The sequence below is a fragment of the Nelumbo nucifera genome, chromosome 4, assembly GCF_055504915.1.
Source record: "Nelumbo nucifera cultivar China Antique chromosome 4, China Antique-T2T, whole genome shotgun sequence".
Lineage (NCBI taxonomy): Eukaryota > Viridiplantae > Streptophyta > Magnoliopsida > Proteales > Nelumbonaceae > Nelumbo > Nelumbo nucifera.
In genome coordinates, this window is record NC_142652.1 from 66,344,781 (window position 1) to 66,364,235 (window position 19,455).

Here is a 19,455-nt window from a genome sequence, read left to right on the forward strand (position 1 = left end):
CACCCGGGAAGCATCGTCAAACACTCGGGACACTAGTTTAATAATTTATATTTTTCCAATCCTCAAAACTAAATAAAGAATATAGTTCAGTGGTGAGGAAGGGGTCGAATCATCAGGGAAGCAAGGTTAAAAATTATTGTTTTGTTCCGGACAAATAAGAAAAAGAAAACAAATTTGGGATTTGCAGAAAATAAGATAAAATTTATTAAAGCTGAAATTAAATATTCAGAATTGAAAAAATATAAGAAATTAAATAAAACTGAAATTAACAAGAAAATAAATAAAAATATGCTGAAATTCGTATCCAATGGCGGTAGCTTTCCAGGAAGACAAACTGCAAGCCGTTCCTCCTCCGTTTAGCCCTCGAACCCCTCAAGACACCTTAGCCTTGAATTGGGTGAATTCAGATCTACAAAGGACAAAGAAAAACATAAATTAAATCAAACCAAAATAAAAAATTACAGAAATTAAATTGTTAGAAAAACTGAATAACAAAAAGAAAGAAACTAAAAAAAAATAAAAATGGTGGATCAGCTCCAATGGCGGTAGTTGCAGGTTGGACGAACTGCTTGTAGGAACCCCTCCTGACAAGAACTGGGCGTCCTTCTTGTAACCCTTGAACCCCTCAAGAAGCCTTGGCCTTGTGAACTAGGCTAACCAACCCTTTCTCCAAGACCCTTGGGGTCCTTTTTATAAAGAAGGGTGGACAAAACTGGGATTAGAGAGAAAGAGAGGGACGGGTAGTGGGTTTATGCAGAAAATGGGCGCTTATAAGTATGAAGGGCTAGGATTTAATCTCCTAGGATTGAACGGTGGAGATTTGGGTGCCTAGGGATGAAAGGTGGAGATTAAAAGGAGTGGGTGGCGCCCTAAGGTGAGTGGCTGAGATAGAGACTGAAATAGAGGGTTGAGATCTAGTGGCTAAAGGCTGAATGGTGGGGATTATGAGTTAGGTGACGCCCTAGGGTTAGAATGCTAAAGAGATGGCGCCCTAGAATGGAGGGTGGAGATTACAAGGTGAAGATCTAAGGGTATGAGAGGTTGCTAAGGCTTGGATGGTTGAGATTAGATGTTAGGGAGGAGTGGAAGGTGAAGATTTAGTAGTTAGGGGCGGCTAGGGCTTGTTAGAGGTGAAAAGAATGAGTGGGGAGGCACCGTAGGGTTTGTTAAGGAGAGGGGAGTATGCTAATATAGTAGGAGGGGTGCCTTTTTGGGTTTAGCGATAGAAGGCACCCTCATGTGCTTAGTTTTTTCATAGAAACAGCCCCTCTCTTAGCTAGAATTCTCACTAGCTTCCCTAAATCTATAGAAAATTCTGTAAATTTCCTAGTTTTTACTTAGAATTTGCACAAGAACACTCAGAGGTCACAATATTGAATTTAACTGGAAAAATGGTACAGATTAATCTGTCCAAGGTTTAAAATACCCCTAAAATGATGCCCTTAAGCCATCAAAATACAGAATTATCATTGCTCAGCATCACTGTCATATTTAGGATCGAACTCCTGCCTTTTGGGATTATAGCCACTCAATTCACTCAGAGAAGGTCCCTCATCCCCTGATGACTTGGGTTTCTTCCCTCCAACACTCTTGTCCATTTTAGAATCTGACAACATTAAAGTGGAATTAAACAAGGATTGCCCTATGATAGGGCATAGTTCTTAATGTAATAGAAGGCATTTTAAAGGACATCATAGAAAAATAGAAATCATATCCATCAGAACTAAACATGATTTCAGAACTGGAAGATTCTGAGCTAGGCCAACAGGTTCTTAAAAAGAATTTTAAGAAGTAAATCAAGCCTAAGATGATTGATATAGCTAGTTTACAATATGCAAATGCAAATAGCATTGTAAACCTGAATCAAAGAACTTGTTTGATCAATTCCACTGAAATGCAGGTTTTTATTAATTAAATAATAAAAATGGATTTAATAAGTGGGAAACCCGTCCACCCCTGCTAATAAAGTTTATATTTCAAATGGTTTTTACTATTTTACAAAATGTAACTAAATATTACTAGAACATAGGTAATTTTAATAAAAAAAAGTATTAAAATGTTATAATGGTTAAACATAAGATGAGGACCATATAACATAGTAGTTTTAGGCCTATTGCTGTTAAACAATATAAATAATGCCATTATAGTAAATAATCCCAAGAAGATTGTTATTCAGAGGTGTATCGATACACCATTTTTTTAGTCCACTTAAAACATCAAGGTATGTTTAAATCAAATTCTAGAAATTTAAGATATGTTTAAGTCTTATAGATGCTAAAAACTTAACATTTAATACCATGTTACTTCTACTCTATCTGGTGGATCTACTAATATTCCTTGTGTCTTCTATTCCACTTAAAACCTTGGGCTTCATATATGGCATGATTGATACAGCCAAGGACCTTAGATGGCAGCAAGTGGCAGCAACCATGACAAGATCCGTTGGTCAAAGTGAAGTTAAGGTATTAATCAACACATCATTTGAGACAATCCAAATTCCTAAACTAATGAATGTATTAGTGTAGCTGTTAATCCAGGCCACCAAACCACTCCAACGAGTCTGGATTTGCTATGACCCCAAAATTGTGGTCATTGCAGTATAATGTATACCCAATGACCATCATCCACTTGTCCTTTCTTTCATGAGAAGAGTTTCCTTGTTTGTAGATTAGTTGAGTACCTGTATCCTCCATTAAGACTTTTATCCTCAAAATAATTGAAACTAGCCACACCCTAACCCATTTGAAATAACAACCCCTAGCAGTTTCTTCATATTTGATGCAAAATATGTACTTAAATGGTCTTAGATACATGGATTCTAGTTTGCACATTGACAAGGATTTAAAACTTAGTTTCAATTAGTACTGCTATGACCCAAGTCAAAACTTTAAGGGTTCAGTACATGTTGTTGGACTTGTACTAGGTAAAGAATTGTTTTTAATTTTAAATAAGTGACTTGGTCATTGGTTGAACAGTTCAACTATTTGGTTCAACCACTCAACTTGCTCAAATAAAATGTAAAAAAAATGAAATAGTTTTAGAATGAACTAAAGAACGTGTAATTTCAACTTGTTCAAAGAAGGAAAAGCTACAAGAGCTTGAGTTTTATGAACAAAAGAACAAGTGTAACCTATACAAAGCTTACCATATAAGACTTCGTCAATTGGATTATAATATCCCTTGCATACAAAGCTTACCATATAAGACTTGTTGAAAGAAGGGTGGTTATTTCTTGTTTGTGTGCCACCATTTCTCTATTTGTATTTGAGATCATTTCTACCGTATATAGTAATTCTCTATTTCTATTCAATATCTTAGTTGTTATATAAATTTAAAATAATTAAACTCTTCCCATCTTTAGCACCAATAAACTTGCACCAAGATTCAATAGGTAGGATTGAACCAACAGGTAGGAAAAACAAGATATTTGTATACTTGTCTCAAGTCTCATCTGTAGATAAACACTCAAGGTTCTAATGCACAAACATGTGACAAGCATGATGGATGCAAATACGTCAGCTAATGATGATTGTAGGATAATCGACCAATCCACAACATGGACTGATGCGGAAGAAGAGACATTCATCAAGCTGATGGTTAAGATGGTGATAGACGGGAATAAACCTACATCAAGTTTCAATAACATAGGGTGGAACTATATTAGGAATCATTTTAATCGAATCCACAACAAGAATTTGTAATTTTCTTCTGTTTTTCCCATGCAATTTCATTCAATTTTTTAATTTCCATACTTTGTTCTATATTTTTCCAGTTGTCGAGAATTTTTCTATATTAATGTATGGATTTTTTTCTGTTTTTTCCATGTAATTTTCAGAATTTTTGCCATTTTCCTCATTATTTCCTAAATTTATTTTCTTTTTCTAGTCTATTCAACAATTGGGACCATAAGATGAAATAGGTGTTTTTTTCTACCATTAGATGTAAGATAATATATACATAGTTGAAGCACTGGATAATGGGTACCAGTGCTGAAAATAGATAAGGAGCACCGGTAGGTACCAAATAGAAGGTTTTGTTGTTGCCCCATTAAACATCCTACTTGGCAGTAATGTTTCCAAACAAGAAAAAGACACCATTTTCTCAAAAAACAGTGCTTTACTTTGACTGGAATGTCTTTTACTTCCATCTCATCTTTGTTGTTTACATTGACTCAATCTCCAAATCATGACATTCATGAAGACGTTCTACTGTTCCCTTGACATGCTCATCTAGACTTTCATGAAAGTTTTTTAATGATTGCACACCTTCACTTGAATTTGGCACCGTAGATACAAATTAAAAAAAAAAAAAAAACTACTAATCGTGGCCTATTACAAACATTAGAGATTGATTTATCATTAGAAATAAACTCAACCAATGCTTCCTCCACATTCGAAGGAGCCTAAAAGGCCTGATGTAAAGCCTCTCTCACTGGTATTGATTTATCACTCTCCACCCCTTCAATGTTCTCAACTACCAAAGGTTGGCTTACTACACAAGTAAATTATCCACCCAACCATATTTATTCAAGGTTCTTATAGTTCTCCACTTAGTATGCTCCACCCTTTGTGGTATCTTAGGTGAAGAACTTCTTTCTTATTAACTTTTCATTGTTTGGTTATACAAAGAAAAATAGTAGGAAAAATGCCTTTTTCATATTTGTTTTGTGGGAAAACAAATATGATCAAGGAAGATAGAGAGGAGGAAGAAAACACTATGTTGATACATTCTGTATTTCTGATGCATTGTCATCCAAACAAAAGCTAGTCATGACTAGAACCACATTGAAATTTAGAGAATAATTGCCATCAAACAAAGGCCCAAATGGCAAACCATATGGATATCCGTTTCAATTTCATCATGTCATGAGGAAAAGCAAGTAAAACAATAAAATAAAGATAGAAAAACAAAGAATAACTTTATACATAAATCAAGCAGTGAAGATTATCAATGCATTGACTCTCTCTCCCTCTCTCTCTTTTTTCGGAGCAAGAACCAATACGCTATATATCTATCTTCCAAATGACACATCATGATAACATTAGGTTTATATCAAAATCAAAACAAGAAACAAGAAAGAGATATGGTACAAAGACGCTTAATTAATTGGAATGCTAATATCTTCCCCACATTACCTTTAATATGGTACATCATCATTGTACATTGAAGCATGGCCACATGAACCTTTAATATCTTCCCCACATTACCAGCAATGGAACGAATAAACTCTTGACCAAATAGGCACACTAGAAGCTCTAGAAGTTTAGTCCATATAGGCAAGATAACTGGATCCTCATTTGGATTAAAGAAGGGAGTCCATTTGAAGAATTATAAAGAACCCCTTAAGATAAATCACTTCTTTCAGCCAGACTTTTAAAAAATCATCTTCGTATTGAAATCTAAACAGAAGGTGAGTGTAATCAATCGCCGAAATGATCACCTCTTTTTGGAGAAGAAAATAATCAAGGAACAACAAATCAACAAATTCATTTAAGGAGCTGAAGGTTGACCATAAGAACATTTAGCTATAAAAAAAAAAAAAAAAAAAAAAAAAAAAAACGGAATGGCTTACAAGCTTTTTGAATCTCCTAATCTAAAAAAAATTGCTGGCTCCATAAATTGAGTGAAGGGTGGAGATTTCACTCCAATCCTGATCTATTCTAGAGCACATGATTCAACAATTACAATTGCAAATGAATGTCGAAAAGTATTAGCCGCCATTAGAGCATCTTCACATAGTTGCAAATAGGGGCAAATCCAGAAATTTTTTATGAGGGGGGCCAAAACCTAAGGTGAATTGGGGGGGGGAGAATAAATATGGATGGGCCATTGGAAGGGAAACCATTAGGGTGGAGAGTGGGGGAGGGGGAAAGTATGCATGTAAAAGTGGGGATTTTTGGGCCATAAGGGGGCCATAGCTCACTTCGGTCCCCCTAGCTCCCCCCCTATCTGCAAAGGTATGTGCATTCTTTTCCAAATAAGTGGGTTTCAGGTTTTAGATATTATATGCAAGCTTGTCCAAGGAGAGAATATTTTGAGCTATTCTAAGAAAGGAAGATGGCTATTGTCTTCTTGGGTGATGGGTGTACTTGTGATATCATTTGGTATTGGGATGGTAAAAATCAAAATGTTTGATGGAGTATTGGTTCCTAGGGTGATGTGACATATGTTCCAAAAATGTGTAAGAGTCTAATATCATTTGATCAATTGGATTTCAAGGACTGCAAGGCCTTTGTTACAGGTGGCATCATAAAAACCACACACAGTGGTATGGTCTTGATGAAGGGAAAATGCGGAAGGGATTGTATAATTTGGTTTGGAGTACAATGATTTTCAAGACATGATGGGGAGTACAATGATTGGTTGCTAGAAACATGATGCATAAGATAGTGTGGTCATGTGGAGAGTTTCTTCTGCAATTGAAGCAAAGATAAGTTTTATATGTTTTTAAGGTGTAGACGATGGTGAGAAAAAAAAAAACATCTTGTTAAGAGAAAGGAAGGATTGAGGGTCCCCTTTGGAGTTAACTAGGATTGTTAACTCAAGTGTAACTACACAAGCGCATTTACCACATGTTTGAATTGGGTGAAATCAGGATCAAGTGATTCAAGTTTTATACAACTGTAGTGTTTCTCAAGACTAATGGATATTTGCAATATTTGGAATTAGGTGGAGATACATGCAAAACATTTCAAGGGTAAAAATTATTGGGATTGTGTCTTATTTTTCAACCATTGATTAGGTTATACTTTAACAATGGGTGTGGTTGGTAAGGTGGATTTTATAAGGTTTATTATGTATATAGGATTTTAGAAAAAGGTTTCTATCTTATATAGTTATTCATTGTACTTATCCATATCTTGTACAACTATATATACAACACATCATCTCAATGAAGAAAAGATTGAATATATATATAGATAATACCTATTAGTGGAACTCTGGTTACTTACATTGTGAGTCCAATAGAAGCTCCCAGTAAAGGTACATAAAGGAAAGAAATTACAAGCAGAATGGCTCTCAATAAATACACAGTCAAAATTCCAGCTTGAAAGAGCCAGAACACATTCTTTAATGGACTTTAGTTCAGCATGTTGAGGGGAGGATGCTTCACAACTGTCATATTTTTCTATAATTAATAAAATTACCACTATAATCCATGATCACCAACCACAAAACCAAAAGAAGCGGGCACAAGCTTAATAAATTGACGTCTACATTTGCCTTTAACCAACCCACAAGTTAGATGGAGACGAAAAGAATACCACCCCAACTTGTCCAGCATTCGGATTGATTTGGATGAGGTTGCTTGTGGCTGAGGGAAAATATAGCATATAGCTGTTAACATACGATATAACCAAACATGGATAAGAGTAAGTACTATTAATTAAAACAAAATCTTTTTGATTTTTCCAAATCATTCAAAGCAAACATGCAGATTAATCCAACACATTGAAGGGGCCTCGATCTCATACAAACTCAGACTATTCATAGAAAATTTCCACCACAGACGAAAAGGAATTTGGATATCAATTGGGTTAAATATAGTATCCTCCGGCTATATATGAGAAATCATTAGAAATTCTCGTGGGGATTTTCTTAACAGCTTTCTCAAATTACCATGGAATACCATCCAAGCCGAATTCTCAGCTGTTTATGATGGTATCTCGCTTTGTGTGCAACTTCAGTTTCATAATATCGTTATTGAAAGTGATACTAAAATTTGTGTGTGTGTTGATGTTAATGAATGGAAAATGTAACTCTTCTTCGATCATCCACTACTGTTTGCTTAAAATTTAGAGAGCTATGCAGTGGTTTGAATGTAAGTTTTTCTCACACGTTCAGAGAAAGCTAACAAACCGGCTGACTCTCATGCAAATGCCAATGTCGATCGTTTTGGTTTGCCTTCAGCAAACCCGAAGATTAATCCAAGCAGATTGTTTTGGTTTGCCTTCAGCAAGATTAATCCTCCCCTGTTGGGAATTGGTGTCATTGAAACTTGGAGGAGAAGCTCTGAGGTGTGTCTGAAGACACTATTTTTAGAACGTTATTTGCCCCCATTAAGTTTCACTAAGTTTGTTGTTGGGTAATTGGCAAATCTGTTCCTAGGATACAACAGAGCCTTGTGCGAGAATCTGCAACCAACAAAGTTGAAGAGACTTTGAAAAAAACTTCTGTGAGACAGTAGCAGATTGGACAGAGAGAGACAAAAGTGATTTTCGAAACTTGTATGTACAATTGCTTGATTCATGCTCCTTAAATAATTTTTGAAGAGTCATGGAGCAAAGGAAGTACTAGTTCAGAAAATGCTCCTTGAACAGTCACATACGAGTGCGCGCATTGCACAATAACAAGCCCCCATACTCCTCTTTATTTCTAAGGAGTGTAAATAAACTATTATTTAAAACTCAAAACAAGTCTTGTAATTTTCCAATGTAGGACAACTTAAAAACCGGTTAATAAGAGAACTATTTTTTAAGACGTGTGCAGGTGCGTTTTTCATGTAATTGATAAATCAAACCCCATTAAATTTAATCTCAAATGAGATTAAAATCCAACATCCCCTACTATATATTTTTCTTTCCTTTGATAATGGTTAATAAAATTTAAAGATGATCGCCCATGTCTAGAGTAAAGTTTGAGGTTAAGGCTTAGTTTGGAAGAAGTATATAGAGTACAAAAGATTATATTTTGTATATTGTGGGGATCATATTGATTAATCATTTGGGTCACTTCATTTAATTTGTTGTGTGACTCATAATAGGATAAGGTAGGGAAATGAAGGTTTGTAAAGGTTTTCCTACCTTTCCCTTCCTTTCCCTACTTTTTCCTTCAAACCAAACACTGCCTAAAAGAATATTGAGAATGAAGATGGGATTAAAATGTGAATGCCTATATACCTGCATGTAATGCGAATTATGTCATAACCTTGCATACTTCTTAAGAGGGTCAGCTGCATGTATTGCATTCTCTGGGACGGGCATGTTAGATAAAAAGGTAACCCTAGATGATGATATCAAGGCTCTGTCACTCGAGGGACTTGTATGATTGAGCTTCCAAAGTTTCACTTCCCACACCTTCTCAAAAACAAAAGACAAAAGCAGAATGTCAAATACACAAAATACTCTTTTTTTTTCTCTCTTTTTATAATTTAAAGTATCGATACATTTAATACTGAACTCGGTATTATGACCAGCTATTATCAATGCCATTACAAACCACCGATATTCTACAATTAATTTAACTTGCAATTAAGACAAAGGTGCATGATCTGCACCATGAAAATTAAGTATATCATGTGATATCTTTTGATTATTGAAATCTTGATTTAATTGGTGATATAAATATTTGTAAATGCACAGTACTTGAACAGTTGAAACTATCAATCAAAACATCCCCTTCCATCATTAATTTATAGAATCTATTAGTATTTGAAACTAACATGCATCTCTAATTTCTTATAATAAGGGTCCATTTAGTTCACAGTTAGAATCAAAATCAGAATTGGACATAAAAATTAGAATCAATAGGAATGGGATTTCATTCCCAAGGAAGGGGGATAGAATGGCCATTCCCTCAAACGTGGAAATGTTATTCGACCATAAATGTGAATGGGATTTTAATTCCGCCCAACCAAACAGTTAGAATCAGAATAGCCCATTCTGATTCAGATTCCAGACCCCTATTCCCACAAACCAAACGAGACCTTAGTATATTGTAAAATACATATTAATACTCTAAACCATGTTTGGTATGCAACATGCAACACTATTTGTATATATTTATCCCCATTACTTTTACTGGGTTATTTGCACTTGTGCCCTTGTTAGTAAAGAGAAAAATGATAAAAATACTTTTAATAAGGGTTATCATGGGCCGGGGTGGGCTCCTTCTGCGCTTAGCACCTGCGATAAGCGTAATAGCCTAAGCCCAGGCCCGGCTTGACTACACCCTTTCATTTTTGGTATGGTAGGACATGTTCATGCTAATAACGTGCAATCAAATAATATTGTGAGAATCACATGTTGTTGAAGAAGTTGATTCCTCTAATCAATACCTAAAGAGTATTGATTCCTGCTGATGAGGAAATGATATAGAAATATTGATTCCTCTAACCAAAAAAGCCATTCAAAAAATAGGAGATAGCTATATTTTTTTAATTGTGAAAAATATAATGGCTTTTGGTAAGTTGGTAGTTGATACATTTTGCCTACCACATGGGATGAGGACAAAGAGCCAATAAATAAACGGAGGGGGTATCAGGGATATTGTCAAAAGTCTCTTTTTACTTTTTACCAAAAAAAGAGTCTGTTTTTACTTTTTAATAACATCATTTGGAGGTTCTGCTATTCAAGTTTTTTAATACACAAATTTTGTCTTTTGCGAAAACCCTATGCCATTAGCAAACAACAATATCATAGGATTGCTTGTAATTATATAAATTAGTACCTGATAATATACAATCTCATGTTAAAAGATCATACCCCAAACCCTCTCCAGCCTCTAAGTGGCAGAATCAGTCCATCCCCTATATTTTCTTTCAAACCAAATATTTAGGGGCGTTAGTTTTTAGGATTTTGAGAGGGAAAAGTTGGTTAATGGAATTTACAATTTTAGAACCGGAGCCTGGAATTTTATTTGGGGGGTGGAGTGATATTTAAATCCCAAAAATAATTATTTTTTTTATGGGTATGGAGATTCTATTAAGACGGAGGCTCCAACTAACGATGACCCATGCGGTGCACCGGTTACTGTTTTAAAATATATTTTTTAAAGAAAAATGAAGTAACAGTGATTTACTAAACTTTTGATAAAATAGAAGTTAAGAGGAGATTGCTTGGTGAATGGATAAAATATGGGACTAACTTAGATGTCTTGAACATAGAATACTCGTTTGTTGCAGTTTCTAGGAACCAATGTTTTGATAAATTGAAGTAACAGTGAATACTCGTTTGTTGCAGTTTCTTGAAGTAACAGTGATTCCTCTTAACCCAAAGCTTTGATAAATTGAAGGAGACTCAAAGCTAGTGATCCTGTGCCTAAAGAGTCGGATAGGGAAAGGTGATCTACAAACATGTCTTTTGAGAGGCTAATCAAGTTGCGGATTGATTGGCCAGTGAGGCTCGAGGTAATTTGGGGTGTCTGCCTTTCAATTTTTGTAATCTTTTAAGTGATTTAATTTCTATTTATAAGAGAGACTTGTGGAGACGTGCTACCCCAGGCTTGGGAGATGCTCCCAATATACACTGAGGTGTGCATGTGGGGAGCAGATGTAAACTCCAATAAAATAACCTGATGTTTTATCCATGTCTATATCTTGATTGCTTTTGTATCACAATCACTGAGGACAATATTCAAACATGTGTGGAGAGTGAAGAGTACAGATAAGCAAACTAACACAAAATTCTAGGGCTTCATGGGCTTGGTGTTAGCTAGGCTTGGTTGATAATACATTGTCCATGGTATCGAATTTGCCTAATGGGTCTTGGTGGTGTTCAACATGTCTATGGGCATAATCAGTAACTAGCGGAGGGGCCCTGCTTCGTAAGGGCTGGAATGGAACCATCAACCTGTTGACTCATTGACCCAGTCCCTAGCCAAAAACCATTGAATCAATCAACAACCCATTGATCCGAGCAGTCGAATAATTGGCTCATTGACCCATTCAATTTATACATTTACAATAATGATTAATTAATTTAATAATTTTATATATATTATGTCAATTTTTTTTGGGTTGGACCGGGACTATTAGGTGAGCTAAGACAGGGATGGCAATTTCCTCATCTCCACTAGGTACCTTACCTACCCATCCCAAATGGGTTCTGCATGGAGACTATTTTGGCAGAGACGAGGATGATGATTAATTCAGATATAAGGGATAGGGACAGGGATGGGGATGGGGAGTGAAGTCCATGTCCGTGGAGATGTCAATTGGATGGATTTGGTCCAATCCAATCCAGTCAAATGTGAGTCCACGTATAAATATACAAACCAAATGAAATATAAAAAATTATATAAAAGCACTTTTCGCATTGAAAAAGCACTTTTGTAAAAGTACTTTTATAAAAGCACTTTTCGAAAAATACTTTTATAAAAGTACTTTCATAAGTGTTTTCGTAAAAGTACTTCTATAAAAGTACTTTCGTAGAAGTGATTTTATAAAAGTACTTTCGTAGAAGTGTTTTTATAAAAGTGCTTTTGTAAAAGTACTTTTATGAAAGTACTTTTGTAAAAGCACTTTTCAAAAAGTACTTGAAAGTACTTTTATAAAAGTACTTTCGTAGAAGTGTTTTTGTAAAAGTACTTTCATAAAAGTACTTTTGTAAAAGTGCTTTCATAAAAGTTCTTTCATAAAAGTGATTTTCTAAAAGTGCTTTCATATAAGTGCTTTTATAAAAGTACTTTTGTAAAAGTGCTTTCATAAAAGTACTTCCATAAAAGTTCTTTTGTAAAAGTGATTTCATAAAAGTGCTTTCATAAAAGTACTTCCATAAAAGCTCTTTTGTAAAAGTGATTTCATAAAAGTGCTTTCGTGTAAAAGTACTTTTATAAAAGTGCTTTTGTAAAAGTACTTCAGTAAAAGTTCTTTCATTAGGGATGAGCAAAAAGACCGAAAAATCAAATTGACCGAAAAAACCGACTGAAGTCGAACCAAAAAGTTGGTTAACCGAACCGGTCGGTTTAGTTTCGGTTAACCAATATAAAAAATCGACGGTTAACCGAACCAACCGATATACATATATTTCTATATATATTATATATATATATATATATATATATTTATGTATATTGTATATATTTTATATTTTATATATTATAAATTAATAAATATGTATAATATATAAATATATATATTTATATTTATAATATATTATTTATTATTTATTATTTAAAACATAATATTTTATACATTTATAATTTTTTATTATATATTTATATATTTTTATAATATGTATTTTTAAAACTAAAAAATTGAAAAGCCGACAAACCGAACTAACAGTTAATCAATTGGTTTCGGTTACCGGTTTTTTAAAACCGGTACTACCAGTTTGGTCCAAAAAAATACCCCACAGTAACCGAACCGTGAGCACCCATTTCTTTCATAAAAGTACTTCTGTAAAAGTGGTTTCACAAAAGTACTTTTGTAAAAATGATTTTGTAGAAGTATTTTTATAAAAGTATTTTCGTAAAAATATTTTTCTTAAAAGTACTTTTATAAAAGTGCTTTTATAAAAATGTTTTCATAAAAGTGTTCTCATAAAAGTATTTTCGTAAAAGTGATTTTATGCTATTTTCAGTTTTGATTGGTTTTAAATTGGACAAGGGTTTGGCCTCATGATCGGACTATTGGAAATTTGGTTTGGGTCAAATACAAACCAAAAAGAATATGGACCAATTTATTTTGGATTGGCCCAATCCAATAATTATAATGGACCATCCAAATCCGATTTGATAAGATTTGGATCGGATTGGATCCAAAACAAAACCGGTCGATTGATACCCCTACCAGTCCACCTCATCCCTAAATGTAATATTTTAAATATTTTAAAAATATTATTTACATTGTAAAATTTGAATATCTACATATAAAAATTTAATAAAATAAAATATTTAAAAATTAAACCACAATTGAAGATCATCAATGAGTGTACAGTGGTTGGATGAATGTCATTAAATTATTAAAAAAAAATATGGCAAGAGAAGGTCAACGGTGGAAATTATTAAAAACTAAACCGCCATTGGAGAATAAAAAAGCCCCCAAGCAAGAAGTCTCCAAACCATGAATAATAAGTATAGGGATGGATGTCACGAAATGAGGGTACAATGGTTGTGAATATAACGAGAATGGTGTACCATGACGGCCAAAAGGGGTTTGGGGACTAAAAGCTATAAAAACTCTCTTTGTGTGACTTCAACCGACCCTATCCAATGTGTTATAGGGTAGGGTTTGGTTCCAAGTTTTTGGAACCAATCCCCACCCAGGCAAGTTCTTGGGTCTAGGGGTTTACCCTACCCAAACCGATCCGATGAATTGACATTGATTGGCCTTGGTGGAACTTGCCTTGGAACTGAATTTGCCTTGAAATAAACTCCAAAACACTTTTGTGAATGTAAAGATTTGAACCCAAGCATTAATGGTTAAAAAAGCCATGGTATCACTTGACCATTGAATTACTTAAATTATTTGATCATTGTTTTCATTTTAATACTATAATGTGTACAATAAGTAATGTAAAAGGTAATATTTACAACATCTAAATTTAAATTATAAGTTTTAAACCATACAATGATGATCTACATACTAAGTTACTCAATTTAATCAATAAAGATAATATAATTTATAAACTATATATTATATTTATTAACAATCAAGTTTTTAAAGAACAAGCTTTTTTCTAAAGAGGGTGAATAAAAGAAAGAACATGTTCCACGGGCAGACCCTGAAACCGGCCCCAGAACCAAGGCTAGAACCAACCCTAATCGACCTTCACAGGGTAGGTTCTAGTTCCAAAAACTTAGAAACGACCCCTACAAGGTAGGTTCCAAGTTCTGCCATGGAACCGAACCAAACCGACACTTGCTCACCCCTAGGTACATTTACCCATATTCCTTTTTGTTAAACTTATCTAGAAATGAAGCTTTTTAACTTTCCCATATTCTTTGGTCTCACTCACCTTCCTTGTGTAAGTGGTTAATTTTTTCCATCTTTTGTCATTTTTACCCTTGGGCTCAAGTTCATGTTTTTTGGATTATATTTGTTTTATTGGATATTTTGAAAATTTACCCTCTACTTGGGAAACTCAAATTTCCCAAGTTAGAGAAGGGTAACACTTTCTCGGATAAGTGATACTTGGGAAAAACATCTTTATTGTGGATCTCACCCAAATCCTCAAAAAGAACATGGGAGAGTCGGTCAATGGGATTGTGAATTCCATTGACGGACTTTCCCTCTAATAGAATACAAGAATCAAACGAGGCCTTAATGGATTTGGAGTATCATGCAATCTCATGTATTGGAAAGAAGTTGGCATATATCTATCTATCTATATATATATATATATATATATCATTTAAATATGAAAATAAAATTAATACAAATAAAGGTAGTTTTAGATTCATTTCACTTTAAAATAAAAATTTAAAAATAATTAATAAAATAACAAAGCCCATCCGACCTAAAAGTAATGCATAGGTTAGACTTGGATTGACCGAACTTAATTAAATATGTCAAAGCTCCTTTGGCGCTTTGCTTGACAAAGAACTCTTTTGGTACGTCTTTTTGAAAAAATCTTATGATAGTTCTGACAATTAAAAGATGCATTGAATTTTTGCACGAAGATCTGAAACACATTTGATAGATGCATGTCTTTCTATGCATCTTTCTGAATTTTTCTACGTAAAAATAAAATACGAAAGATGCAAAAGTGGCTTTTTCTTGAAATCAGCCCAAAATGGCTTTTGTGTCATTTCAGTGCTCTAACTTTTGACAGTCAGATTTTTCACGAGCCAAAAATCGGTATGCGTGCCAATAAACAACGGAAAGGCCGCACGAAAATTCACGGACTCGGTCACGGGTCCCAAATAATATGCTTAAAAATATAAATGAAGTACTGGGTTATTAATTTGTTACGCACCATACGTATCCACTAAACGCGTCCCTGAGTTGGCAAATACTATTTTAAACCACTGACGTGCCAAGTCCTTTAAAATGCTCCAAAGGAACCTGGTTCTGTCGTCACAAAGCCACCCTCACACCGTCGTATTCATAATCTTTTGGAGCTAGTTATCCGGTCATAAGAAATATTCTCAATGCACAGCTGCAAATAATTGTAAATATCTCCTGTACTAATTACTTTGAGATATTCCGAATACATGGTTGGGAAGTTTTATGGGGCGCGCGCTGATGTGAACTCGTGAATGTGGTGTGAAGACGGTTCTCGCACGTGGAGAACATTTCCTACACATTTCCTACAGTTGTCATTGACAGGGAGTTCATGGCTGCAAAGTGTTTTGACTATGAGAGGTTGGTGTAAATGAGGAGCTCTCTAGGAGAAGCATCCACGCCAAAACTCTTGGTTGTAAAGAATTTCTTATTTTCCCCTCACTAGTCCCCCTCCCCCCCACCTGTTGACTAAAAATTTCAATATGAAATCATGAATTCTCCTTCTCAAGAATATGCCGTCGACATAGAACATCTCTCTAGCTATCTCACTCAATCAACATGAAAAGGTGAGGGATGTGTGTTCTTGATCTTACCTGGATAGTGTTTCCGGCGTTGATGGGCCTGGCCTCCGCCATGACAAGGTCGCCGAGGTTAGCACTCCTTATATGATTGATGCTCAGCTGAATTCCGGCGATCCTCTTGAATCCCGATGCCATGTGTGCTCCCATGCTCGCCAGAGACTCCGCGATCAGTGCTGAAATCCCGCCGTGCAACACCTTGAATCTCTGTTGGAATAATAATTCAATCATCCATCAGAGTCGTACGTAGACAAGATGGCATACGTAGAGTTTTCATCAATTCAATTCATCGGTGAAAAAAGAAAGAAAAGAAAGGGGCGAAGAGAGAGTAGCCCTGAGAAAACAGAGACGTAGAGATGTAAAACTAGGCCTCGTATCGTATCATCACCTGACAACACTTCTCGGTCACCTGTAGACGGCCAGTCAACCTCTTGGGCGATATTTCATCCATCTGAAATCCAAAAGCATGAAGCGCTGGATCCAGAGACGCTGTCTTTGAGGATATCTCCGAAGAACTGATCATTCTCTGTCTCTCACTCTCAGCCATCTAATTCTGATCCGAGTTCGACGAGATGGGGTATTTGTGCCTAAAGGCTAAAGGCTAATTCGCCAACCAATCTTTTTTGTATTGTTGCGTTGTTGGTGGATTAATTAAATATTGAAGCCTGGTAGGTGGACGGGCAATTTTTATTACGGTAAATCCTCGTAGGGTTAAAAAGTGGTTTTGATAACCTGCTGGTAAGAGAGTTCATCCCTAGTTCAATGGCCCCTCAATGCTGACTAGTTTGGTTGATAAATTCAGACCTGGATCCAATTCTACCTTCACTCGAGATACGTATCTGGGGATTGGGGAAACTGGAGAGAGGTATTCCTGGGGTGCAATTGAATCGAGCCGAACCGATTCTAATCTTTCTCACTCTCTATATATATATTATATTATATTTGAGTTCGAATTCTATTTGAACTCTAACTCTGTTTTGAATTTGGCTTGAAAGCTCGAAAAGCTAATATATTTTTATGTTTTATAAAAAATTAATTCAAGCCAAGATCGCGAGTGTTCAAGCCGAATATAATTCGATAAACATTGGGCCCAACCGAATTCATATGTGAACTGTTCAATTAAAGTTCAACTTTATTAGACCTCCTTTACATTTTGTTTTGACTATTAAATGCCAACTTGAAAAACAAGGAAAACGACTATGAGCCCATAAAACCAGCACACTGAAGCCAAGTGTTAAAATGAAACATATGTTATACTCGTTCAATTTTTTTTTTCTTTTTTACAAAAATACCTATAAAACCCATACTCGTCTACCGTATTTTATGCGTTTCATTAAATCGGCTCCCAGGAATTCAGTAGTTGAGTTTTTCGCTTATACTTATTCAAAAGCGTGATCTTCACTTGAACTAATGTAACTGTTGAGATTTTGAACATGCAAAATTGGTTATTTTTTCTTAAACAAATCAATTGCTAAATGGCATTACCGATCTAGGATGATAACCAGCTCCATACGATCTTAGATGTTCTCATAACCATCTAAATGGCCTCACTAAAATATGGTTGGTAGGGCTGTTCATAAGAAGGCCCAACCCGACCAATCCGGACCGACCCAACCCGAGTCGGTTGGGTTTTCAACAGCACCGGTCGGTTTTGGGTTGGGTAAATTCATAAATCGATATATTGGGTCGGTTTCGGTTTTCTTGTGTGAAAACCGAAATCGAACCGAACCAATTATTCTTCTAGTTCGGTAGTTCCTACTTAACTAGTCTTCTAATTCCTACTTAACTAAATTGTATTTATCCTAGTTTCTATAGTCTTTTATATCTAATAGGCAATCCATTAGGCAATTACAAATAGAATTAGGTGTCATTTTTTACTTAGATTAGAATTTAGAAAATTTTTTGAAATATAAATATTTCAGTCTTCTTTCTATAAAACAGTTTGACTTTCTATTTTATTGATAACTTTTATTGATAACTTTTGTCTTCTATTAGAATTAGGTGTCCTCTTTTACCTAAATTGTATCTATCCTAGCTTGTATAGTCTTTTACACCAAATAGGCAATCCATTAGGCAATTACAATTAGAATTAGGTGTCATTTTTTACCTAGATTAGAATTTAAAAAGTTTCTTGAAATATAAATATTTCAGCCTTCTTTCTATAAAACAATTTGACTTTCTATTTTATTGATAACTTTTGTCTTCTCTTCTATTCTCTAAATTGGTCTGCCCCCCTCAAGTCCTCAACTCAAGACATCATTTGATTTTTGAACTTGGCTCTCCCAACTCTCCTATCTTCTCAAATAAATTTCCTTATAGTTCTAGGCTTCTCTGTCCTTTTTGTACAGAGCAAAATCAAAACCAACCCAACCCGACTCAAACCGACCAGGTCTGTTTTGCCTATCAGTGGGTCAGTTTCGATTTCCACCTTAGGTAACCCGACCAGGTCGGGTCAGTTGGGAAAACCCTAGTAAACCGACCTAACCCGACCCGTGAACAGCCCTAATGGTTGGTTCTCATAATACCAATTCCATAAGAAAGCATTACCGAGTATTTAGGAACAGACTACTACATGTTACCGGTGTTTTCATATGACTAGTTCCAAACGAAGGCATTATCGAGAGGTCCGTGTTCACATCATTGTTTATAATTTCATATTTAATGGTCTAAACACGGTTAGTAACGTTTATGCATTAATATAACTTGGGGTAAGAGTATCATCAATGGCATTAAAAATTCGATTTTGAGTTTAATATTTGACATAATTGAATTGAATTCGAATAATTCAAATATCATAATTGATTGAATTCAGATACAAGTTTTTTCAATTCATTAAATATTTCAATTCGATTGATTATTTAATTCTTATATATAATACATAAAATATTTAAACATTTTATATCATTTATATATAATACTTAATTTATTTATAGGGGTTTCTTCAGCCCGTTCCCCCTTAGAAATCAAAATTTCGATTGGGGACGTAAGGAAATTGAAACCCATGCCAATCCCAGCCAACAAATTTGAAATTTGTTTCGGCTCCACCCCTCCCCTCCATGTTAGCAAAAGTTTAAGTATTATACCCGTTATACCCCTCTATGAAACACTAATCGTCTTCCCCATTTCAAATTTATAGCGTCTTCCTCATTTCGAAAATTTTCAGAGCTGTTTAATCACTAGAGTTCTTCATCTTTCACCACCAGAGCTTCC

At 34.9% G+C, this 19,455-nt stretch overlaps 1 protein-coding gene across 6 annotated transcripts; it reads right to left on the bottom strand.

Moving 5' to 3' along the window:
• Positions 1-205: 205 nt before the first annotated feature.
• LOC104613532 (1,4-dihydroxy-2-naphthoyl-CoA thioesterase 1-like) lies at positions 206-17,120 on the bottom strand. Of its 6 annotated transcripts, none has more exons than XM_010281376.2 (4): positions 16,634-17,081; positions 16,261-16,452; positions 8,901-9,077; positions 206-409 (listed from the first exon to the last, which is right to left on the bottom strand). In XM_010281376.2, exons 1-3 carry the CDS (start codon positions 16,790-16,792, stop codon positions 8,922-8,924), a joined length of 507 nt encoding a protein of 168 aa, XP_010279678.1. In that variant the 5' UTR covers positions 16,793-17,081; the 3' UTR covers positions 206-409; positions 8,901-8,921. The 6 variants fall into 6 exon arrangements, with proteins under 6 accessions (XP_010279678.1, XP_010240800.1, XP_088759465.1 ...); XM_010242498.3 differs by lacking the exon at positions 206-409 and adding an exon at positions 1,465-1,606 and having other exon boundaries at positions 16,634-17,083; XM_088903339.1 differs by lacking the exon at positions 206-409 and adding an exon at positions 6,894-8,135.
• Between the last annotated feature and the right edge of the window lie 2,335 nt (positions 17,121-19,455).